The sequence below is a fragment of the Diceros bicornis genome, chromosome 20 (assembly GCF_020826845.1).
Source record: "Diceros bicornis minor isolate mBicDic1 chromosome 20, mDicBic1.mat.cur, whole genome shotgun sequence".
NCBI classification, from domain to species: domain Eukaryota; kingdom Metazoa; phylum Chordata; class Mammalia; order Perissodactyla; family Rhinocerotidae; genus Diceros; species Diceros bicornis.
Window position 1 is genome coordinate 48,044,239 of NC_080759.1, and position 26,489 is coordinate 48,070,727.

The 26,489-nt window shown below is 43.4% G+C and overlaps 1 protein-coding gene across 1 annotated transcript in view; it reads left to right on the forward strand.

Moving 5' to 3' along the window:
* The first annotated feature begins 1,051 nt into the window (after positions 1-1,051).
* Positions 1,052-26,489, forward strand: part of MYO10 (myosin X) — a 214,619-nt gene continuing 189,181 nt past the window's right edge. The window contains exon 1 of the mRNA XM_058564310.1: positions 1,052-1,410. Coding sequence (XP_058420293.1) covers positions 1,390-1,410 — 21 coding nt within the window. The 5' untranslated portion in view covers positions 1,052-1,389. The remainder of the gene's footprint in view (positions 1,411-26,489) is intronic.

The window sequence follows — 26,489 nt, forward strand, 5'->3', positions numbered from 1 at the left end:
TCCACCGATCACGTGCTTGGATTCGTGGCATTTTTAAATTGCTACAAAAGTTTGTAAACTTTTGCTCTCAACTTCTGTTACAGACAGCCTGCAAACAGTTTGCAGACCAGCCTAGGGCCAGGTGCCAACCCTCTGAGGGCACCTGGACGCTTGTTAGACATGCAGAGTGTCAGCGCTCACGACACTGAATTCCAACCCGCATTTTAACAAGATTCCCTGGTGATTCCTGTACACGCTAAGGTTTGACGACCCGCCCTGGAGGAAACCAGGACTCAACGCCAGGTAGGTTTTATCCACCGTCCATCTCACTTCCATTTGCCTATCTCTGTTTCCTTTAGGTCCAGGAGAAGGGTCACATTTTTTAAGCTGCAATTGGCCACGTCCTCTTCCAGTTTACAGAACCACATTTCCCCCCTTTCTTGAACACGTCTTTTAACCTGACTGCAGGAAACGCACTCAACACGGAAGACAGCTTCCAGAAATTCTGATCAGCCTCCGTTCTCCGCTTTGATCTGGCCCAAGAGCCGCGCAGCTCGGCGGACCGCGCTTCCTTCCCCGGGGTCGCTCATCTGCCGAGCCGCATTAACGAGGGCCGTGCTGAGCCCGTCCTGGGTCGGCGAAGATCAAAGGCACAGAAGAATCCCTCCCCCCCGCCTCCCCAGGGACTACTATTTGGTCTCTAGCACGGGAGGGAAGAGGCACCTCCGCGGCCCGCGCCTAGGTGGGGAGGCGGGGACAGGAGGGCAGCCGCACCCGCCGGGACCTCCCCGCCCGCCGCCGAGCGTGCGGCCGCCCGGGGCGCGGAGTGGGCGGGGCCTGGGTGGTAGGTGGGGGCGGGGCGGGCGCGCCCAGTGGGCGGGGCGAGGCGGGCGAGTGGGCGGGGCGAGAGGCGGGGCGGGGCGTGTGCTCCTGTCTGCGAGTCTGTGCGGCGGGCAGCCGGCTGAGCCGTGGCGCCCGGGTGCTCACCGCCGCGGCTCTCGGACGCGGGGCTCGCTTTGTGGTCGCCGTCCCCCTGCCCGCGCCGAGCGCCTCCGGCCCGAGCGCACAGGGAGGGGGCGCGCCCCCAGCCCCCCGCCGCCCTCCCCCAGCCGCGGGGAAGAATGTGCCACCAGCTGTTCTCCGCTCGCGAGCGCGGCGCCCAGAAGTGAGCAACTTGGAGGAAGAGGAGACAAAGGCTGCGTTTGGGACGGATGAGTTAGAGACCTGGGTTTGGGCAAACAAAAGGTGCGAAAGACGAGAAGGGGATCGGGAGATGGCAGCGGGAGAGCCCCGCGGGCTCGAGTTCCTGGGAGTCGCGCCGTGACACGCATGGTTTCCCCGGATCTTCTGCTGGGCTGACTTCCGCAGCTGGAAGCCGGGCTCGGGCAAGTTGGGGAGCGCACCGGAACAATGGACAACTTCTTCCCCGAGGTGAGTGCGCTCGCGGCCGGGAGGGGCGGGCGCCGGGTCCCTGCCGGCTCGGGCTGCCTTCCTGCCCGGACCCGGCCTCCGATGCCCGGGACGGAGGATCTGCCCACCGCGCGGCGCGCGCGCTGGGTACCTTTCGCTAAGCCCGAGAGGGCGAAACTTTCTGGGAGTCGCCTGAAATCACCCCCCGGGGCTCTCCGCATGAGTAAGCCGAGGCAGGTTTTGTTTTGTCCCGCGCTCCCACTTTGCTCCGGGATGCAGCGAAGGTGAGCTTCCTTTTGCGTGGGTGGCTGGCTCCCCGGGTGTCCCCGCGGCGCCCCGCGCGAGGTGGGGCGGCGGGCGGCTGGCCCGGGCCGGGAGATCTGCATGCCCGACTGCCGGGGTGCAGGAAGTCCAATAAAATGTTCACCGGGGACCTGCCTTTCTCCAAGAAAGGTCTGGTCTGGTATTTCCTTTGCAAAACGTGCCGGCTTCCTGTGAGAGGGGTGCAAACACTTCCAGTGGAGACGGCTTAATGAAGTGTGAGAAGGGGGAGGCGAGGGTTTAACCGTTCCCTGTGTTCTCTGCCTGCCGGACGTTTGGAGTCTAGGTTCTAGTTCTCACCCAGCAGTGCTCTTTTAGGGTTTGGGATCATTCCAGAGGGCGAGATCAAAAGATCATGTATTTGTACTGGCTGTCCTTGGCAGATTTTGAATTCGAATTTCAAGAAAATCGTTTAGGGCAAACAATGGTTATTTTTAAAGATTAAACTGATGCCCCTTTTAGGGTCATTGAGGGCGGGACACTACAGTGACTTGAAACCCTTGACTTGAGAACCCTTTTTTTTTTTCTGGGATCGAGAGTTACTGTGGTTTCTTGGCTCCCTTTCCTTTCTTGGTTGTGTTTATTTAATAGATTTTGTTTAAGTTTGAGGTTTGAAGTGGCTCAAAGTAAACTTAGTTGACTTAAGGGAGTCTGATGTGACTTTCATTGAAAGCCAGGGCAAGTTTTGTGAATCCAGGACAGTTTTGGAATCTTCCAGCAAATTAGATTAGTGAGGGTTTGCCTTCTGTGTTGGCTAACTTGCTTTATCAGACTTAATTGGATATAATATTTCAAGTCATTGTGCTTTCTAGACGTCTACTTACTGTCTTCTCAGACAACTAGTTATATGGCCAAGGTGATAAATATATTCTTGTGTAATAGTAATATCCAGTTTTTTCAAAGTGGTGTACCCACATGCACTATGAGAAGTGGACTGGAAAGGAATTAATCATCCACTGATACATATTTTTACTTAAGAGAAACGCAATATATAATTGTGAGACTGTAGCATTTTCTGATCCATACATCTTTGTTTTGATGCCTGTAAGAAGGTACCAGAACTTTTTTGCACGAGTTGCAGGTTAACCAATGATGAAAGAATGGTGGGGTGGGGCGTGGGGGGGGGTGGAGTGGGGCTCGTGTTCAATTGCTTTCATCTGTAAAAAATCTAGGCTCTGCCTGCAAGACACTAATTCTTAACTTTTTTTTGTGGCTTTATTTTGTTTTTGTTTTCTGGGTCCTTTAGGAAATCTGATGAGAACATAGAATTTGTATTCAGTTTGTTGGGGTCTCAGTCCCCATGAAGCATGTCTGCACCGCGGGGGGTCCGTGGCCTCCCCTTGGGATGAACTCTGCCCCCTAGTGCAAGTTGGGGGAACTGCAGGATAACGTGGGATGGCAACAACCTCCTGCCCTCACATTCTCTGGTTGAAGTATGCTAAGTACTTTCTCCTTGCGCTGTATCTTAGTGTAAGGAGACCTGGTTGTTGGATTTTATTTCCATGATTAATGTGCTATAGAAGTTGGCCTTTAGGAGTTATCTACTCCATCCTCTTCATTTTCTACGTGAAGAATCTTAACCCAAAGATGTTGTCATTTGCCCAAGGTTGAAGAGTTCATTCCTTTTCCTCTGTTGGAAAAGCCTTTCCCTCTGTTGTGGTGACTTGAGCATTTTGGGGAAACTTTTATGTATTTAAAGTTATGCTTTTAATCTTGTGATGTATTTGTATTACAACATGAATTTCTAATCAGCCTTCAAAGTTCTGCCCCTGAACGTAATCACTTGAGTGGGAAGCCAGCAGGGCCCATCAGAGAGGCCACACAGTGTTGTGTTAATTGGAGACAAACTCCTAACATAGATCCTGTCTCTCTCTGTTTGGTGTTGTATACCAGAGCATCCTTTTTGTTAAATTGTCCGGTGAAGAAAATCTTGTAATGTCCCATTAGAGTAGAAACGGTAATGTGGAAGTGATATATTTCCAAGGACAGCAGAATTGTGGGGCCTCCTTATCACTTAGTGGTGTCCTGTTCTTTGGTAACTTTTCCCATTATGATTTGTGGATAATGACTTGTTGCTTGTGGAACAATTTGAAGCTAATGCTAATGATGGAAAAAAATTAAATGAGATGTTGCACGTATTAGCTTAATTAGTGGCCAAATAATAAGGAAATGAGAGCTACTTGTGACTAGCAGCTGCTCTTTAGAGCTAGACCAGGGTGTCTCAGACTGGGTACCATTGACATTCTGGGCTGGTTAATTGTTGTGGAGGGACTGTCCTATGCACTGTAGGATGTTGGGCAGCATCCCTGGCCTCTACTCACTAGATGCTAATAGCGCCCCCAAGTTGTGACAACCACAATGTCTGCAGACATTGCCAAATGAGCCACAGGGAGCAGAATCACTTCCAGTTGAGAACTACTGAGCTAGACCCATGGGTGCCTCTTGGAATTAATTCCTGTGCGTGTTTGCAGGCACCGCTCTCTTGCCTGCTTTAAATAGCATCAGGCACCTTACTGCCCACCAGCAGGAAGCCTGCAAGGCTTGTGCTCCTCAGCTGATGGCTACTCATGCCACAGTGTACCCCAGGAATGGAGAACTGAGCGCCCCACACTCCCCAATGGAGTTTCAGTTTCTTCATGGCCTTCCTTAGATTTTTACGGCTTCTCTAGAATAAATTGTGTGTGCACTTTTGGGAAACTTGTTTTCTCAGCATTTGGAGGTAAATCGTTAAAAAGTTTACTTCAGGCAAAAACTAAGTTTAGGTATGTCCGTAACCAGAAGCAATTGAAAAAAAAAAAACCAAACAGACAGAAAAGGCTCAACCAGTAAAGTGGTGAGACTGCTGTGTAAAAGTGTTGTTGATCTTTGAAGTGGACTCTGTTTCCATGTCCCCAGGGCCGAGTACAGTGCCTCCAGTACTGGAGGGGCCGGTCGCGACCAGTTGAACACATAAATGACTTTTCTGTTTTAGGAATGGCTGTTCAAGCAAAAGATCTTTTGAGGATTATTAATGGGACAACTATGAATGCTTTGATTTTCAGAATAAATATGTAAAATATACACAAGTATGATACTCAAATACAAATATAGAAAGCAGGTGTTGTTTGAGGGATAAATTGTTAGTGGAAAACATTCCAGCTGTGCCTGTTTCTGACAGCCTGGTTCACGCTGGGTTGGAACATACCCAACTTACAAGATGTTAAGTGGAAACACCTTCCTTGTTCCCACTTAATTTGGGAAGGTGTCTTGGTTTTGGCTGTTGCCTGGAGTTGTTCGAATAGCTTTTAAGCTGGAAATAGAGTTCTTGAGACTATTTTTCTCCCTTTTTCGTAGTATATATATTTTTTCGTTTGGGATCTTATTGATATTTCTTTTCTTGTTAAAAAAAATTAAGATTGTGGGGGCCGGCCCCGTGGCTTAGCGGTTAAGTGCATGTGCTCCACTACTGGCGGCCCAGGTTCGGATCCCGGGCGCGCACCGACACACCGCTTGTCTGACCGTGCTGAGGCCACGTCCCACATACAGCAACTAGAAGGATGTGCAACTGTGACATACAACTATCTACTGGGGCTTTGGGGGGAAAAAAAAAGGAGGAGGATTGGCAGTAGATGTTAGCTCAGGGCCAGTCTTCCTCAGCAAAAAGAGGAGGATTGCCATGGATGGGGCTGATCTTCCTCACAAAAAAAAAAAAAAATTAAGATTGTTACTTGAGGCAGCTCCTTCCCTCTCCCCAATCCCCAAATCATTTCTCGAGGGCAAGAGGGAAGAGCTGAGGGCTTTCTTGTCCCATCAGATCCTAAAGGTGACCCCTTTGATGACTATAAAATAGAATCAGGACATTCACTGCTGGCCCCTTTCCTCACGATGGAGTTATTATAGTGCCTCGCCCCTTCTGCACACTGCGAGGATTTGTATGTCAAGTACTCTTTTTTTGGCCCCTGCCGCCTTGGGGACAGCAAAGCCCAGGGAGCAGCTGTGAGCGGGACAGTTGCTTGCAGGGGGCCCCGGTCTCCCTGGCCAGGGTGGGGAGGGAAGGGCCGCTCCCACCATATCATGTGGCCTGCTGTTCTCGCTCTCTCCCCAAATCAGGCACAAACCAGCGTGGGCAGGGCCTTCACTATTTAACCAGAGTGGTGGAGGGAGAGAACAGAGTGTTTGCTTTTTCAGCTCCTCTGGCTTTAAGTGGGGTCACCTTTAAGGACAAGAGCCTTGAATATGCTCTTCTGTTGAGATTGGAAGAACATAGGGTACCTTATTATTAATAGGTTTCAAAATTTTGCATTCAGAGTAACTACTGTGTAACATTTTCATGTCATTAATTTGCTGAGAACATTCAAGAATGAGCAACCAGTGAATTCTACCTTAAGCTTGGCAATACTTCCCCTTGCCTAAATGCCCCTAGGTGGAGGGAAAGCACCCCTTCCTTAAAAGTTGAAAAGCTGGGGCCTTTAGGAGCCCAGCGGCACCCCTCCCCACCTGTAGGATCTCAGCCCAGTTATCTGCCCTTCCTGGGCTTTATTTCTCTGGTCCGTAAGTGGACATAATAGTGTCAGCCTTGCATGGTTATTGGGGAATTTGAGATAAGATTTACAGAGCCCTTGGCATATGGTAGGGGAGTACTAATAAAAGGTTAGTGATAGTAACTTAGAAATTAAGAACCAGTGGCCCTTAATGGTGACTGACATCCCAGTACTCAACGATGTGGGGAACCTCAGCCTTAGAGCTGTTCCCCAGGATCATTTCTTGTGCTAAATTTCATGTATTAATTTTCTCCTGTTCAACCTGTACGTTTCTGGCAGATTTTGTATTTCCAGAATTCTGTCTAAAGCATGTCCATACTGCTTATAGAAGCAAGTTCACATTCCTTGGTCTGGTTTTCGAGGACTTCTGATCTTGCAACTCTCTAGTCTCTTCTCCCACGTGCATTCTCCTCCTTCGGAGGATCCGTTTTCCGTCCTGCTCCAGCCACACCTTTGAGCCTGCCTTCCTCTGTGCTGGTGATGTCCTGCCTGTCGGCTCCTTTTTGAAACCATCCCTGACAGGTCTAGTTCACAGTGAGCCCTCCCACCCCTTTCCTCTGAATGTGGCTCTGCCTCCTCCTGTCCTGGTCGTGTTAGGAATTTACCCCCGTTAGCTGGAGGCTTTACATATCTTTTTCTTTTTCTCTTCTCAAATGAGTCAACAGAGCCTTGTGAGGTTAAATATCCCATTTATAAGTTTTATCACTTCGTTTGCACTGAAAGGTCCTTAAAGATGGGATTCTATCTTTGTATAGCCGTTATGGTTCCCTCAAGTACAGATTTTTTTTATAGTGGAAGAGGGGAGATGCTTATAACTTTTTTCCTTGATGATGAAGCATTTTACCATTCTTTGAATAATAAATGTGGCTGATGTTTATTGAGTGCAAACTAAGTGCCAGGCATGTTTCTGAGCACTTGACATTCAGTAATTCATTTAATCCATTTAACAGCCCTATGAGTAAGGCTCTATAGATGAAGTAAGGCACAGAGAGGTTAAGTAAGTGGCCCAAGGTCACACAGCTAGAAAGTGATAGTCAGGCTTTAAACTAGACAAGCTCTCTCCAGAGCCTCAGTGCTCTTCACTGCCATCCTTTTCTCTCCTCTTGGTGTCATTTGCCTTATGCTATGCTTGCATCATCATTTCTAGGCTCTTTGATGAAGTGCCATATACAGTAGGCAGTTAGTAAATGATTTTTTGAGTTGAAAACTGCACGGGAGTTTGGGGAAGCAAGTGGTCCACATCCCAGAAACGTTGCAAACCCAGCAGGAAAATGTTAATCCGCTTTTGAACATGCCACTAATTTTTATTTGGTTTGCTTTTTGCTTAGACAAGTACCTTCTGTTTCCTTGTAAAATGTGATTTCTAAAGCTGCCGGCCCCAACTTCATGAGGATGGTAAGAAGATTTATAGAATAAGGCACTTAGAAAACTAGATTTTTGAGACGTGTTTATTCTATTAAAAGAAAGGGTAGGACTCATTTGCCTCCCCAAATCTCACTGTCAGTTATGGCAGTATGGCTCTTTGAGGTTTGCTGACGACATCGTCTCTTTCGATGAAAGATTCTGGCTACTTTCCCAGAGTTTCTCCATATCAGTTGTTTTACTGGTTAGCTTATTAATGCCCGTGGAGTGATCATCGACAGCAGAGTGGAACAGTTCTCCAAGAGCATTCCTTGAATAAAACATTTTCTGCCTTGCTAAGAGCTTTTCAGAAAATGTGTCCGCCAGGCCTGAATTAAGAAACTTGAGTCCCCAGTGTAAATCCAGCGTCTCTTGTCACATGACGTCACATCATCTGACTCTGCCACTTACAGGAAAAGGTGTTAGAGCTCTTGTGGCAAAGCCATGACACATCTGTTGAAATACAGCCAGAGCAAGGGAGGCCATGTGGGAGTTGTACACTTAATGCCTTCACTCAAGCTTCAGTGTCTGCTGTTCAGGGTTCAAATTACCTTCGCAATAAAAATTCGTAAAGGTTTTACATTGTGGTAATTGAAAAAAATGAGATATTTATATTAGAAAAGAAAAGATGGGCAAGGATGGATTTTTACACTTTGCAGTCAAGATGCTTATCTTTACTTCCTGTTGGTGATTCAAAGGCCAGGAGAAAAGGAGATTTGAGGATGTTGGAAAAAATGTAGCTTTTTTACATGGTCTCCTACCCAACCTTGGATCACCAAAAACTCCCAAAATTCTTTTAAATGTCATTTTGTTTTTTCCGGTCAGTTAATAGCATGCCAGTAGTACCTACTGACGACGGTATACACTGTGGGGAGAGGTGGACTTGTCTCTTTGAAGAGCCTGTGCTCCTGAGATCGACTTTGTCAAAATTCTGTTTAAAAGAAATTTATCCATAGACTGCCTGCTCATGTGTGCAGCTGCCATTAATAAATTTTGGGGTTTTATTAGCTTCGTAGGTACTTAAATTATGTTTATAGGAATGTATTTAGAATTAGGACTGTTCTTGCTAAAAAATGCTTTCGATCAACATAGATTTGCTATATTACTTTTCCATGTCATTCTTAAATTCATTTTTTCTTTCCTTAATCCTGCAAAGAATATGTACTAAGTGTAGAAAATGTCTTAAGTAAAAGGCAAAAACTCCCTGGGTCCTACTCTTAATGTTTTGTGGTGTATGCTTTCTATGCCTCTGTGTATTTCTCTAAAAGCACACTTGTGTTGTTCTTCACTTAAGAGTTGATTGAGAAAAGCTTTAAGTGTCAAGAAATTTGAATGTGCACGGGCAGCCCTGTTATGCCAGGGCCAGGGGCAAGAGTACAAAAGCATGCCCCATATCACATATCTGAATATTTAAAAGTTATAAATCAAGCTTATACTGGTAAGTAAAATGTCTTCTATTCTCCCACCTTGACAAATATACGTTTATTAGGACACAATTGAAAAATGTGTTTCAAGCTATGGTTTTTATTGCTGAAAGTCAGCAGACTATCAAAGATGAAGGGAGATAATTATAGTTGCACACATCTGGGTGTTCTGTTGATGGACCAGTGATGTTTGCATGAGTAATAGATGTATGCGCCATCATATTTTCCATATATCTATTTTTATTGTCCATGTTTCAGCAAAATCACTAATTATGTGGTTATAGTCAAGATTTTCACAATGATTTGTATTTTATTGACAGTAAGGCCAAAGTAGAAAACCTTTCTTGAGTCATTTTGGTTCTTAGATTGTTTTTTAATTAATTTCAGCTTGGAGAAGGCCTGCTTTGCTAAGGAAGGACAGTAGTTATTGGCATTGTCAGTAAAATTCGTATAGTAATATTTATTTATTTATTTTTTAATTTATTTATTTGCTGAGGAACATTTCACCCTGAGCTAACATCTGTCGCTACTCTTCCTCTCTTTTATATGTGGGTCGCCACCACAGCATGGCCACCGACGAGTGGTGTAGGTCCCCGCCTGGAACCCCGCCTGGCCCTGCCTGGGCCACCAAAAAAAAAAAAAAAGTTCAGTGTGCTTCAGAGGAACACACTGAACTTAACTACTAGGCCACCAGGCCGGCCCCAATATAGTAATACTTAGATTTAAAAAAGGAATAGGATATGTGATAGATTACTAATATTGCAGGATGTCCAAAATATTTTAATTCCATTATATGTCATAGCATTAATTTTGTGAATTTTCACTGTTTCTTAAATTGTTCCTCAAACTTTTCAATGCTGTGTATATTATAAAGAAAACTGAAAACAGAAGTTAATTCATTAAAAATCTGTTTTCAGCTGAGACTATACCTTAATGTATATTGTCTAGAAAACAGTCTATGTAAAAATACATTTGGGGATTATGTGTATGTGAATCTTTTCCTTCCTGCAAATGTTCTTTTTTAATCTGATTTTTTAGTATTTTCTTGAAATATGACTTTTGTTGCATGGTTCACAATGTCCTTTTTGATTGAGGAAATTTTTCTCTAAAAATTTTATTTATTTATTTTTTAAGTTTTTTTTTTTTTTTTAATCCAGAAGTTTGTTTTTTTTTTTTTTTTTGGTGAGGAAGATCAGCCCTAAGCTAACATCCATGCTAATCCTCCTCTTTTTGCTGAGGAAGACCGGCTCTGAGCTAACATCTATTGCCAATCCTCCTCCTTTTTTTCCCCAAAGCCCCAGTAGATAGTTGTATGTCATAGTTGCACATCCTTCTAGTTGCTGTATGTGGGATGTGGCCTCAGCATGGCCAGACAAGTGGTGCATTGGTGCGCGCCTGGGATCCGAACCCGGGCTGCCAGTAGCGGAGCGCACGCCCTTAACCACTAAGCCACGGGGCCGGCCCCTATTTTTTAAGTTTTAATTAATTAATTTATTATTGCAGTAACATTGGCTTATAACATTGTGTAAATTTCATGCATACATCATTATACTTCTGTTTCTGCATTGATTACATCATGTTCACCACTCAAATACTAATTACAACCCATCACCACACACATGTGCCTAATCATCCCTTTTGCCCTCCTCCCTAAAAATTTTAAAAACACATTTTTTTAAAGTGAAGTGGCCAAATTAGTTCTCTTTCAGGTTTTTGGAAGCTTTTGCTAATATTAATAATAGTAAGCAATAGTTTGTATCAGAGAACTGCCACTTCTGCAGGTTCAAAATAAATATTTTCCACCGAAGACCATGGTTTGCTCTTTATTTGAGGAACTTCTGTTTATTTACTTTTTTTTTTTGTCTTGTGATGTACAGGCTACTCTGAAGCCTGCAGCCCAAGGCAGTGGTCCTGGGTCCCCTGGGTCAGGTCTGGGTCTAAGATGGGCCCTGCCCATTCTTCCTGGGCATGTATCATCATTGATATGACCCTTTCAGGTTGTTTCTAGTTGTTTGCTCTTATGGAAAACAACACAGGACTGAGGTCCTTGCACGCTTGTCAGATTATTTCTTGAGGATAAAATTTTCCGGGAATGGAGATGTTTGATCAGAGGGTTTGCACACTTTTACTTGGATTATTTGGCAGCAGAGTTTTATGAGAGGTGTCAGTGCAGCTTACAGCAGGCACAGCTGAGACCCCCTGTCATGATATATTTAAGATAGCAGGGATTTTGTTACCTTCTTGTTAGAATCTTAATGACATGGATTGTTTCATAGAAAGGACATAATACTAGACTTCTGCATCCACTGTTAGATTCTTTGAGCCAGAGCAGAGGAGAAAGCAGAACTCCCCTGTGTTCTTCTCAGTTAATTACAGCAGGCTTGTTGATTCCAACCCGCCCCCCCCCCCCCCCCCCCCGCCTCCTCCCCCGAAAATCCCAGTGTGGTTGCTGATGTTCATCTAAGGCCAAAGCCCACGCATGGGACGCGGCTTTACACTACATGGGGAGCCATTGGCCATTTGGGGAATCATTTGTATGAATTTTTCTTTTAATTTTCATTCTTTTGCATTTGTTAAGTATCCGTGTGAGTTAACCCTGGGCCACAATAGTTGTTACGTCGTGGTTGAGGTTCTAACTGGAGGGATTTAGGTAACATACAATACTGTTGGAGGGTGTGTGTGTGTGTGTATGTGTTTGACTTTAAGCCTTCTTATCCTTATTAATTACTCCCAGGAAATCTTTCCATGGACTTTGAAATGGAAGTGTTGAGTGCCAGGTGAAAATAACACTACGCCTTTTACAGTGTATACTGTTGTCATTTAATACGGGTTTACTTCTGTTAATTTCCGCCCACATGATGTGGACTAAGGGCCAAGTTGTACAGCCCTCCAGCAGGCAGATGTGGGCAAGTGTGCCCTATTTCTAGATCTCAATCTCAACACCCTTGACACTCTCTGCCGAATCAGTCTTGGTAGTGGAGGGCGCATTGTAGGATGTTGAACAGCATCCCTGGCCTCTAGTCACTAGAGCCAGTAGCACTCGCCTCCTTCAGTTGGGACAACCAAAAATGTCTCCAGACATTGCAGATATCCCCTGGGGAGAAGAGGGTACAGATTGCTCCAGTTGAGAATCACTGTGCTGTGTCCACACTTTTATGGCCGCACCTTAAATTTGGGTCTCGCTGGTACTTTTTTCATCCTTCCTCATTTATACTGATTCCTAATTGCTTTTCACCTCTTTGGGGCTGGGGAGCACACATTCATCAGTGTGGAAATTTTATTCTTTCTAGGATCCAAACTCGCCCGTGAGATCTGGCCACTAATAATCAGTCAATCATGAAAGTCATGTGTTAAGTTGTTGGGTCTGGTTAAAACACTCACGTCCAGCTGTACCCTCTGCCCTAAGGCTTCCGTCGGGCCCCCTTGGTGTTTTACCTCTCATTCCCAAAATGCTCTAGCTTCAGAGCATTAGAGAAATATTTATCATATTGAGTAATTAAACTGACAGTTGTTCTCCACTAGGAAAAAGAAGGTCATATTCTCTTGAAGTTTTAAGAGCATGTTGTAGTAAGTTCTATCTACTGCCCTCTCCCCATATGTTTTGTATGGTTTATTCTGGGATGATTTTTTTTTTTGAAATACAGACTCAGAAGTTGCCAAAATAGTAGAAAGAGGTCCTGTGTCCCTGTCACCCAGGTTCCGCAGTCACTGCCATCTTATAGATCCATAGTGTAATATCAAAACCAGGAAATTGACATTGGTACAGTCTACAGACCTCCTTCAGATTACACCACTTTTTACATACACTCACCTGTATGCACGTGTGTGTAGTTCTAAGCAGTGTTGTCACACATATAGATTAGTGTAACCACCAGCACGATCATAATGCAGAACTTTTCCATACTTCATGCTACCCTACAAGAAATAGTCCCAGCCTTCCCCTAGTTGCAACTACCACATAATCTGTTCTCCTCTATAATTTTGTCATTTGTGAATGTTATATAAATGAAATCACTATGTAACCTTCTGAGATTGGCTTTTTTTACTCAGTGCCCTTGAGACCCAGCTCTGTTGTGTGTATCAGTAGTTCCATTTTATTGCTGAGTAGTATTCATTATTCTGCTACTAATTTTTTGTGTGTATGTGAGGAAGATCGGCCCTGAGCTAACATCTGCCAATCCTCCTCTTTTTTTGCTGAGGAAGACTGGCCATGGGCTAACATCCATGCCCATCTTCCTCCGCTTTATATGGGACGCTGCCACAGCATGGCTTGCCAAGTGGTGCGTCGGTGCGCTCCCGGGATCCAAACCGGCGAACCCTGGGCCACCACAGCGGAGCCCGTGCACTTAACTGCTTGTGCCACCGGGCCGCAATACCTGTCACTGACATCCATTACCACTCTGAGACTAGCAGTTATTTGCATAATAAGTTACTCTGTTTTTGTCCCATAGCTATTAAGAGCTCAGATTCTCATGGCCCTCCTTGTTTACTCCTTGTAGTAAATTTAGTAAATTTAAGTGCTGTTTTCAAAGACTTTTTGATTTGTGACTCTGCCTCAAGTAGTTTGAGGTAGATTTGCTCAGATCTGGTGCTTTCTGCCTCTTGGTCATCATCATACCAATTAGCAGATTCTGATTCCCGGTCTCCTTCCCTGAGACAGAAACTTCATGAAAGTTTTGCACGGCTAAGCTTTTGGGATCGAGCTCATTTAACGCTGTCGGTGTCATAACCCTACATGTCACAGCCCCACGTGCACTAGCCAAGTGAGCAAGTGGATGTTGGAGTTTACTAGAGCCAAGACTTCTTGGGACACTGAACAAAAACGCAATGAGATATTCCTGTCATCCGTCAGTGTATCAGCAGGACCAAATGGAATGGGGATTTCTTTGATGTAAGCCAAGACTTCTAAGGCCATCAAAAGTGTCCTGACTCGAGTCAGCCATACAGTGGTGGTGGCAGTGAGGGACTCATCCAAGTGGAAGGTGACAAGAGACACTGGAGTAGGCAACGGACAGACTCCACCCAAAGGCTTGTCACTCTGCAAGGAGCAGTGTGGCTGAGGTCCTGAGAACATGCGCTCCGCTGGGAACCAGAGCACAGAGATGGGAAGGCATCCCTGGGATTCTTGCCCTCCCACTGGCCCTGGGTCTTGCCTGTTGGGAGAAATGCCCAGTGAAGATGAGCCCAGTATAGAAATGAGGGAGTATTTCCCACAGTTATGCTTTCTGGGCAGGGACTCTTTCTTACTGCCTACATCTTATTGCTTCTGGTCCCATGCTTTGAAAAAAGTTTATTAGGCACAGGAGGAAAGAAAACTTGGAGACTAATCCCATGAAAAGAAACTCGCTTTAACTTTTTGAATCCCCCGGGTGAGGGGCCACTTGATCAGCCAGGGATTGGGTTGCCTCCTGCCCTGCAGTCGTAGGACCGGTCTGAGCTGCCCTCACACTGACTGCCAGTTTCTGTGCCCTCCACTGTGCTCTATCTGTCTCCACCCTGGATCCTTGATCTTGCTGCCTCTTTCCTTTTGTAATTAAGATCTGAGCTGAGAGTGAGTCCTGAGTCCTGGGGAGACGCCCCGTATTCTGCTTCTCATTACCTAGGTTGTGTGTCAGAGAGTTTCTCCACATAGGAGTTTTCTTTTTTTTGTAACTCCTGTTTTATAGGAAAAATGTCCACTTGCTCTTGTTTTCTGCACCAAGTATGTAGATAAAGCGTGTCTAGTGTTTCAGTAACAAGTAGGTGAGCTGTCGCTTTTCGAGTGTAAAAGAAATAAGGATTTTTTTGTTTAAACTAGTTTATATATATATATATGTATGAGATAACTCCAACGTATATCATTTGTGTGTGTACATATTTGTGTGTATATGTAGATATGTTAGATGTAGCATCATGGTTCCTGACTGAGGCTGTCCTGGCTGTTGGTATGGGAAATGAAGTATCTTACCCAAGGCCATGGTACTGAAGGGTCTTTGTCCACATCTAGTAGATGTATTTGCTGTATAGAAGTAGAGTCTTCAGTAGTCAGTATTTCTGAACTGCTTAGTTTTCTAAGATAAAAGTTAGAAGCAGCCTTCCCTTCCTTTCACACATTACTTGCCTTGTTAGGATGGGGTCATCAGAATCCTGCCTTGTTAATCATAGGTACTGCATTTCCAAAAGATTTTCCTTCTTTAGGGATTCTCTCTAAGGTAGGTGCCAAGTTCAACTTCCAGGATATGGAGTTCAAGCACAGACTATAAATTCTGGCATTAATTTTTTCAGACCTTGAGAACAACTGAAATTCTTGGATGTTTCTCATGGTGAGGTAGCTTTTTCAGCTGTACCAGTTTCTTTCTTGGTTTTGGGCAGATCTGGTAGGTTAGCTTCCTGTGTTTTAGGTTCTAAAACCATATTCACTTAAGGTTCCCTTCGAAAAGGCCAGTGTGTCTTTTCTGTAAATATTTAAAAGATGGACTCTCTTGCTGTTTTTCAAAGTATATATCAGAAGAAAAATGTCTGATAAAATGGGCTGTTGGTTGTGAAATTAGAAGGACTGGATTCTGCCATACAACATTTTGGAGAGTAAGCAAGTCAAGGGCTCTTTCCCTATGTGAAGGGTAATTTGTGCATCTGTCTTTTCACCAGAGTTATTCTTTTCCAATATTTTACCATAAAAAATTAAACATGAGTCATCAGTTCTAAGAGTAAAAATGGGGAGCAAAAATCATTCCAGCTTGGCTGCCGTGGGCCTTGTTCTTTTGTGGATTGTATGCAGTGTTAGAAAATGTGCCTCTGAAATTGAAAAATCTCTTTCAAGGAATTCAGAGGCTCTTCAAGGGAATGTAACTTTATCTTTACTCGCCTGTTATCTTTGAGATATCAAGTACAAGGATTCCTTTTATCCTGAGGCACAGAGATGAGGTTACTTTATCCAAGATCTACCACCAAATCATAGGGTCAGAAATGTAACTTGGGTTGTGTCCTTTGAGTCTCTTAAAATCCCCGTGGGCTCTTAAACCTCCACCAGATCCCTAAATGTGAATCTTGAGAGTTGGCATTTGCGTGTGAACCAGAAAATAGGATATTCTCACAAGAATTAAAGGCTACCCTTTAAGGGTTTTTTTTATGTGTTATTATAAAATGTTTGATGAAGTTAAATAGCTCTTCCCTAAGGAAAGCAGAATTTTGGAATCATATTTTTAAAGATAGTATATCCTGTCTTTACTATAATCTAGCTTAGGACAAAATTACCTTTTAAAAAAAATTTTTTTTTTTAAATATTCTAGCAGTGTTGTCTAACTCAAGTCAATGTTTTGTCAAAGGAGCAAATACAATGTTTACCTAGGATTTGCTATAATGTGGGATTTTGGTAACAATTTGCATAAATGAAATTCTATGTTGTGGTTTAGCCATCACATTATCCTTTCCGTCTCCATGCCATCTGCATTTTCTTTTATCCAATTTTTTAACTTTGGAAAGATTATCAATCACTTACCATGGGCTGGGACCGTACTAAATTCTTTACGTGGATTAATTCATTTAATATGCCCAATAGTCTTATATGATTGGTACCATTCTCATCTCCATTTTACATATGAGAATACAGAGTCTTAGAGCAGTAATTTGCCCAAGTTCACACAGCTGGGAACTGGTAGAACCAGGATTTGGACCCAAAGATGTCTAGCTGTATGGGACTTGAATTCACTTGGAGGTGATGGTAGTGGTTCGTGTGGAAGGAGGTGAAGGTGGAATCTGTGTGGAGATCTTAGGGAAGGTGTATTTGCTTCTCCATCAAGTCATGTAACACAGCCCAAGAATTACCTAATTTGCCAGCAACCGCAACAAGGAATAGAAATTTTCCTATAATCAAACAAAGCAGAAACACAGTCCTTCTGATCGTTTTTGTGATGGCAGCCACTGACCGTTCATCCTGAGTGGTAGGCATCAGAGGAGTTCTGTGTGGAGAAGCTTCAAAGAAGAGTTTCAGTGATGTTTTTGTAGGTTTCTGGGGAGCGTCTCTACTGAAGGTGAAGGTCACACTGAATTTCCTAAATCATTTTTCCTGGCTTTTGTCAGTTTCTGATAAACTCCAGATTCCCGTGAAGTGATGTTGCAAGAGGGCATGTTTGCTTTGGGATCTGCGTGCAGTTTGTGAATCTTGCCTGTTATCTGTGAATGGGGAGGAAGACTATCCTCTACCCACTCTCGGTCCTTTCTGGCTAGGCTACAAATTAAATGGACATGAGACTGAATAGCAGGAGAAAAATCAAACAAAGTTTAATAACCTGTATATATGGGAGAAACTCAGAAAATAGAAACTGAGCAACTTGTCGTTTTGACTAAGCTGCTCACTTAAGTATTTTCAGCTAAAGGTGAGAAGGGTGCTAGGGGGTAGTGGTTTGGGATTTCAGAGGGGAAGAAGACAAGTCATATGGAGATGGAAATGCAAATATTTGTCAGACAACTCTTTACAGGGCCACCTGTAGAGAATATGGCTGGAGAGACAGAGTTTTGGATAAGATGGGCTTGTTGGTGCCTTTCTTATCGCATATATTTTACATTATCCTATAGGCATCATATGGTAGTGGCTCATTCCTGTAACAGGCCTTCTATGTTAAATTCTTTAGGCAGTTAGTGGGGGAGGTCAAATGTCTGTCAGAGAAAATAATCAAGGTAAAGAAACATATTTTGAGGTGGATAATTTTGATCTCCCACATCTGCAAGCTGATGGCTTCTGTCTGCCTTGTAGATGTAAGTGGCACTCAGCTGTCTAGTCACAGTTTTGGGCATGTGGACTGTTCAGGTCTTCCACAGTGGAGATGATAAAAGTGCTCTTTCGTTCAAGTTTAGGAGTACTTTTTTTTTTTTTTTTTTTTTTTAGTAAAGACTTTATTGTTTTAGGTTCACAGCAAGTGATAAAAATTTTAAGAAACCTTTTTGGAAGTTGACTTTCCTCCAACTGATGTGAGATTTTTAAAAGATAATTAATGGTTTACATTTAAATCAACTTTTCAAAGTTGTAATTCAGTTAAGGGGGTGATTCGGTAGCCGCTAATGGTTTTCATTCAAAAGAAGTACAGATTTTGCAGTTTAAAGAGAAACGTGTTAGCATGGTTATGTCAGTAGATATATTCTTTGTCATAGAGTGCAGTCTGGATGTTGCTAAGGGCTGAGTACATCATTAGAGATGGGATTAGATGATGGGATGTTTTATATAGAATAGTGATTTTCAACAAGGGACAACTTTGGCTCCCTGGGGACATTTGGCAATGTCTGGAGACATTTTTGGTTGTCACCACCATGTGGGGAGGGTACCACTGGCATCTAGCAAGTAGAAACACCCTAGAATGCACAGGACAGCCTCCACAGCACAGATTGATTGAGTCCAAATGTCAGTAGTGCCGAGATTGTGAAACCCTGATATAAAAGATTGCCTTCATTCTATAAACCTTCTGCATTTTATTTTAATTTTCTGTGTTTTCTAAGTAAAATTATTACTGCTAAAGCAACTTCCTGTCGGGCATTTTTTGTGTGTGTGTGTGAGGAAGATCAGCCCTGAGCTAACATCTGCCAATCCTTCTCTTTTTGCTGAGGAAGACTGGCCCTGGGCTAACATCCATGCCCATCTTCCTCTACTTTATATGGGACGCCGCCACAGCATGGCTTGCCAAGCGGTGCATCAGTGTGTGCCCAGGATCTGAACCGGCGAACCCTGGGCTGCCGCAGCGGAGCAGGCACACTTAACCGCTTGGGCCACCAGGCTGGCCCTGTAGGGCATTTTTTAGGGGTGTGTGTGTGTGTGTGTGTGTGTGTGTGTGTATTCATTTATCTGATTTTTGTTAATTTTAATATTCAAATTATATTTATTATAGCTTAGTTATATTACATATCTAGATCTGTAGTTATGTCTTAGTTATATGTAGTCCAAGATTGATTTCTGTGGCATTAGTGAAAAATAAATAAAATATTATATGTAAATCTGTATATTTATATAGTGGAATATGAAGTTATTTTTTTCTAGGTCTTCTTAACTATTAGCTTCCACTTATCCTAAAAAGCAAAGGTATAGACAGTAGAACGCAGTCACAAAACACCAGGAAAACGATATGTATGTTTCGGAGCCGGAAGACAGCTGGAAGGGACCTGCGTTAGAGATCTGTCCTCTGTTCTCTGGGCCTCTCTTGTCATTCGATTAGTTAATTATCACGCACTCTCAAGTTACCAACCCTGATAATGCAAGAGGCTGCCTCTTTGAACTGGATAAATGAACCTTTACCAGCAAACTCCACACTTTTCTCTTTTCCTTTCCTGCTTCTCCCAATTTTGATGAGTAAGTGTGTGATTTTTCTTTGTGCTTAATTTTCACCTAACGTTTTGTTTTTTGCAGGCCACAGAATGAATCACTGAAAGCTTGGTAAAGGCAGTTGAATCAGAAGACAGAATTCTTGTTTGCTGAAAATAAATGGAAGAATACGTATAAGTTCCCCCCTTTATTCTCACCAACCCTTCAGGCAGGAGGGAAATTAAGTTGAGTTCATTTTAAAGTTCCTGGATTTAAACAGTGGTTTAGGAGTTTTTTTGTTTTTTTAAAATTTCAGCTTTATTGAGGTATAATTGACATAAAATTGTAAGACATTTAAAGTGTATATTGTGGTAAGAATGAGTTCTTTCCATGTTCTCCTCACCATGTTTTCCCCTTCCAGCAGGAAGACAAAGAAAAGGAAATAATTTAATCTGATCTATTGACTTTGTTGCTTTTTGATGTGGAAAACACTGTAAATGAGACCTCTTTCTAGATGAGCTTTAATGTCATGCATGCTTTGTTTGTTGATTGGGAACCGTTTAAAGAAAAAGACTCCTCAGGACGCCAAGTGGGATATTTAATTTGTTAGAACAAGAGTCTGCACCACTATCTGTTGATGCAAAATTAATTTATTAAGTGGATAATTTGTTGGGCATTAGCTGACCCTGACATGGAATTAAGGTCTCTGGAGATGATTCATAATGGAAATCTGGGCTTGATAATGAGGCTTTATCAATGACATTGTCACCAAGGCTTGGACTTAACACTCAGGGGACCAAGCCATTCAGCTGGGGAGGGACATGCACCAAGTCCCTATTCCCCAGCTCGGTTAATTTAGATTAATAAGAAATTTGAGTATGGTGAGTGATTTCTTTGCTTCAGATATCACTGCTCATTAAAGACCAGTGTGATGGGATTCAACGTGATTCAGTTGTGTCAAGGGACCTCTGGCGGTCCTGGCATGCTGTGAGACTAGAGCTGTACTAAAGCTGGGACTCCCACCTCTGCCTTTCTGAGACCAGGATGTTATGGAGGGCGCGCTGGAGGACACCAAGGAAGTTAATTAACTGATGACCTTGAAAGGTCCTTCAGATTTATCTAGAAGCTATAAACCTCTAAAACTAACAAGAGCAATAATAGAGGACATTTGTAAGATACGTATTTGGTGCCCTTTGCTGTGCTAAGCCCTTTATATACATTATCTCATTGACTCCTCTGTGTTAGGAACTATTGTTAATCCCATATAGAATTGAACCACCTGTGGCTTAGAGAGGTTAAGTAACTAGTCATATCACATAGCTAGTAGATGGGATTCCAAGTCTCTTACCTGACTCCAGAACCTGTGGTTCATTTCTTCTCTTTCAAGTTACTATCTCAAGGCTTATCACAGCCCTCCCAGCCAGGTGGATTGCCAGTCTGGAAGACTGACTTTGGATTTATCAAACGTTTGGACTTTTTCCCAGTGCTGTGTGATCCCAGACTAGGCAACAATTATATTTCAAGGTTATTTTCGTGGCTTGTGTAGCCAGTTGAGGGTGTGTTTTGTCTAGGACTCTCTCAAATATAGGACACATTTGGGGTTAGAAGCTCAGTATTTGCAAATAGGCAAAACAAAAGGAGTGGGCTGGGCAGAAATAACAGGTCTACAGGATTAACAATGACATAGACAGGCCACGTAGGCTTCCTTGGACATCGCTTGTCCCAACAAGGAGATGGTCTTAGGACGTATTGATTTGCTCTTTTGCTGGCCACTCGCTGATTGCATAGACTGACCGATGATGGATATTAGGTTCTCTTGTGAATGGGCCCTACGGGCTTCTTAGGGTATTCCAGCAGAAGCTCATTGGGAAGGTTGTCACGGGTTGGAATCATGTAGAGTGGCAGCGAAAGGCTGCGTGGCCGGCAAGTGGGATCGGCAGAGGAACTCTGGTGGCGAGCTCTCTCTGTCCAGCTGCCCTGACGCTGGAACGTTAGGATCTCGATTGTTTTGTCAGTATCGGATGTTACTCGTGTGCCTTTCCTGACCTTCCTTATTGCCCAAGTCCATGTTCCCAGGTGCCTCCTTCTGGTGAGGAGCCCAGGCCAGCTGAGTGTTATAATGTTTCTTGCCATAACTGAAATGATATAAAAGGTTTCAACATGGAGGTGCAGAGAGTACCCCACCTGATGGAGGTTATTTCTTCAGCTGGTGCCTCTTGGCCCTCCTCCTCATCTTTTGTGCCTCTTCAGCAACTGAGTCCTCACCCCGCCCCCCATAAGTCTAGGCTCGACTTTGCCTCTTGTATTTGGAGCCCCGATATTTGCCAGCCTCATTTCTGAACTTTAAAATATACACATGTATCGTGGTTCTAACTTGATGCTCTTGTTCTGACTCCGGATCCTGTGGTCCCCTGACCACGTCCAAGCCCCGCATCACACACCTGCCCCTGCTTCAGCCACTGGCCACTGCCCAGGGTTGGTCTTGCTTCTGTGCAGAACTGTCCTGTCCTGGCCTCCTCCCTAGTCTCTGACTTGCTGCTGTCCTGGCGTCTCAGTTATGACAGGTCTCATCCTCCTCCTTCAGCTGGAGTATTCACCCTACAGATGCAGTTTCTCAAAAGATAGACCTGTGAAGGCGGAGATTCTCCAGTACCAGGGGTGAAACCTGAAATTAATCATTCAGTCTTGAATTTGAGGTGGCCGTGCAAGGGGAAGCAGAAAATGGCAGTTTGAAATGTTCACAAGCAATTCATAGCATAAAAACCTGGATTCCTTCCAAAATTACCAATTATACAGCTCCCTGCTTTATTGCTCGTCAAAGAAGAGTTGATGATTACTCAAGGTTTGGATTTTTAGAATTAATTCGCCAGAGCTTTGAGAGAATATTGATAGCTGCCTGTACTTTTTTTTTGTTTGATGAGTTTTTAGCACCTTGCAATGCTGAGTATGAAAAGGGTTTGTTTTATAACTGGGGAGAAAGCAACGATTTTTGATATTTGTGTTAGGATATCACAAAAGAATGGAAGCACTGAGAAATGTAGGCTGCTTTTTGGTGAACTTGATGAAAACCAAAGGCAAGGTGGAATTAGGTCTGATTTTTTTGAGGAATGAACAGAAATCCCTTGCGTTCTGGTGTTCAATTTGGCAGGTGGCCAGGCAGCATACCTGTAGCTCAGGAATCATCCCAAACCAAACTGATGGAAAAAGTCTAACTTGCTGGAAGCTGAAATTCAATATTGAGGAGGTGACATGGTGGGTGTGTGTTAGTGGTGGGGCAGGGTGGTGGGCGAAAGGTGTCTGGAAGCCTGAACCCCTGGCAGCTATAAATAGAATACTCACTCACTTGGGTGGCTAACATTCATGCTTTTAAAAAGGGCTTTATTCTGCCACTTGGTCAGAATTAAGCTAGGATCCAATATATTATGTCCAAGACTGGCCTAAAAACGCACTCATTTTTCTTTTGAGCCAAGTTTAATTAAGAGCAATGTGTGACAAGCCCATTAAATAATTGAAACACTTTCCTTCAAAAGCTTACTCTGAATGGAGGCATTATGTACAAAATAATGCATTTTTTAAAGCCTATATTTAGACCCACACTACCTGAGGCACTGTGTAAAAGATTGCAAATATTGGCCCATGGGGCCAGCAGGTGAGGAAAATGAGTGAAATGAGCCAGGTTGTGTGTGATAGGGAATGGTGGGGACTGCGGTTAACTGGAGCTCACAGACCTGGGAGAATCGGGGCTTGGTCTGCCAGACCTTCTAGTTTTTAAAGAGAGGCCCGATATGTAGATTTCTGTGAATTTTTCCAATTTGTAAAACATTGACAAGAAATGCGGAACATTTTGGTTTTTACTGAGTGGTTCAAACAAAACTTAACTAGGGCTATACTCTCTAAACAGCGAAGAAGTGATGGTTTTTAACTTTGGAGCAAAGGAAGAGAATGCAATGGCTTATATTTGCCTTTGGGTTAGTTTTAGCTTGCTTCCAAAAAATATTTACTATATTTTGGGAACGTTTTGAGAGGGTGGTATCTCGGTTAAATTTCTGCATTTTCAGAATGGGTCCCCATGTTATTCAGTCTTTTTGGCCAATTCTTTCCATTTTACTCTGCTAATCCAAGGATAGAAGCTGGATAATCTTGTCTTTTGAAGGGGGAAAAGGTTTTATGTTCTAATTTTAAAAGTTTATTTATTTTTTGGCAGAGATGTGAGGTTTGGAGCGTTGGATGTCATACTAAGACTCCGTCCCACCCCTCTTTATCACTTCACATTCATTCAGCAATGACCGAGTGCCTCCCCATAGAGTGTGGTTTAGAGGGGAAGGTTGTGGAAGCCCACTGCCTGGGTTTGGATGCTGTCCTGATGCTTGCTGGGTGTCTGACTTGGAGCGAGCTACATCACCATTCGGTGCCCGGTGCTCCCGTTTGTAAAATCAATTTGATCATAACTCTGTTGTCTTAGTCTGCTCAGGCCGCCATAACAAAATGCTGCAGACTGGGTGGCTTACCCAAGAGACATTTATTTCCTCAGAGTTCTGGAGGCTAGACGTCCAAGATTAAGATGCTAGCTGATTTCTGGTAAGGGTTTTCTTCCTGGCTTAGAGGGGGCTGCCTTCTGGTTGTGTCCTCTCATGGAGGAGAGAGGGAGAGTGTGCGCGCATGCATGAGCTCACTGGTGTCTCTTCTTAGAAGGATGCTAATTCTACTGGATCAGAGCTCCACTCTTATGACCTAATTTAAACCCAAAGTGCAACCCCGAACCCATTAAACAGTCATTCCACATTCACCCGTCCCCCAGCCCCTGGCAACCACCGATTTGCTTTCTGTCTCTGTGGGATTTACCTGTTCTGGATATTTCATATAGATGGAACTGTACAATATATGACCTTTTGTGTCTGACTTCTTTCAGCATCTTTTCAAGTTTCATCCGCTGTCTAGTATGTATCAGTATTTCATTCCTTTTTATGGCTGAATAATCTTCCAGTGTTGGCACTGATTTTATATAAATGTTAGTGAAACACATAGTATAAAAAAGTCTATATATTTATTGATATATTTTATATGCGTAAGGTGCATATTTCTATATTTATGTTGATTTCTATCTGGCAAGAGGCCCACATTTAGAGAGACTAGAATGGATGTATCTTCATTTGTGTTCTTGGAGTAGTGTCATGGTAGCTTTTCCATAGATCCCACTTTGTACCTCTATTTTCAATTGGTTTAACTAATAAAGATATTTAAAATGGTTTATCCACAACCTCCACCTAAATACACCAGAGGTAAAAGGATCTTCAGAAAAACCTAATCATAATTTCATTCACAGGAGCCTGAGGCTCATCTTTCAACAGTTTCATTTGCTCATATGTGTGATGTAACACGTATGATCACACAGTTTTATGTTGATTTCATCATTCACCTTAAGTATATGCCAGCTGATGTGAATGTACAGATTTTCTGCTTGCAGCTGCTTAAGAGAACATTCAGAGGTGATTTTTTGCTTTAGTTTTAAGTGATGGGTCAGGGTTTTGCTCTTTTCATAATGGTAAGGATAAGTTTTTATATTACATTTTTAAGTGAAATTTAAAGCTCAGAGAAGGGAAGTTACCTGGATGTATGCTTTATGCATCCGTATTTCCTTCTTAGCAGCTAAGATCTGGAAATGTCAAAGCATGGTTTTCCCATATTTTTCCCATAATAGCTACATTAAAAAACCAAACCATAAATATACTTTGCTTGCTTTTTTCCACACTGAAGTTGTCTGCTGTGAGTAGTTTTTTAAAGAGGGAGTATATATCTCCTTATGTAAATGTTGTAACTAAAAGATCTTTTAATATTGTCTGCATAATCCTTTTGGATATGGTGACAGTGCTTGGACCTTATTTAGGGATGGATGAAATTGTCCTTTGTTTTTTCTTTTTCCAATAAATCAACTCTCAGGGAAAACGCTGCCACCAATGATGTGTCAATCAGAGTGAGTGATCAGTGGTCATTTCTTTGGTCCTCCAAGCGTTTATACTTTCTCCTTTGATTTTTCCAGCCTTCGTTGTCCTTCCTGTGACCATGCCACCCTTCTTCTGTTTCCTTCGTTGTCTCCTTCTCTGTCTCCCATTTGAAAGTCAGTGTCGTATAATTACAAGAGCACATGCCCTGGAATGACTTCTGTTATGAATCCTGGCTCCACCATTTAATAAATAAAGTTAGAGAGAGGCAAGCAAAGAACAGAAACAGAGGTTTTTCCAGTGGCTATCAGAAATCCTGATGTTCTTCAGCATTCTCGAATGTAGATAGTTTTCTCTTCTTCACATTATCCAGAGGGATTGAGAGGAGAGGTGGTGGATCAGGAGACATCACCGGGGAAGGACTGGCAGGATCTTCAGCCTTCTGGCACATCGTGGATGTGGAGAATAGGATTGTTGAGAAAGTCAGCTTTCCACCTAGTCGTGGCAGAGACCTTCAAGATGGGGATGGAGGAGGAGGAAATTGGAGAGCTGATGATAAAGTGGTTTTGGCCGTGCTGGCTTCTGATGTCCAGTCCTTGGTAGTTAATGATTTAAAACTCCTTCCAGATGGGATGTCAGTGAGCCTGAAACAGCCTTCTTCCCTTTAGACCAGTGGTTCTCAGTGGGGGCGATTTTGCCTCCCTGGGAACATTTGGCAATATTGGTAGAAATTTTTGCTCGTCACAACTAGGAATGACAAGTGAGTTATCTAGTAAGTAGAGGCCAGGGATGCTGCTCAACTTCCTACAACGCACAGGACAGCCTCCTACCCACAACAAAGAATTATCCGGCCCCAAATGTCAGTGGTGCTGATGTTGAGAAACCTTCTTTAGAACCTTCCTGAAGAAAAAGATTCGAGTTCCTTTAGTCCCAGGAGCAATCCGCTGGGTTCCCGTTCTGGTCTGTAGTGGTGGGGGTTGAGGGGGGGGACCATTCTGGATCCTACCCCTAGTACCCACCAGGGACCCCCGAGAAGCCTGCTGGTGGCCTGGGGACTGAGGCAGCAGCTGTTCTGTCAGGGCCTGTTAACGCATATGAGCGGTATGTGTGAGAGACACTTATCACTTTTGTGAAAAGGCCAAGTATAAGAAATCTCTGTTGCTTCTGACAGGGACTGTGTGGAAGATGTGTCCATCCTAATCTATGGGTGATTTTCTTTCTTTTTTTTTTT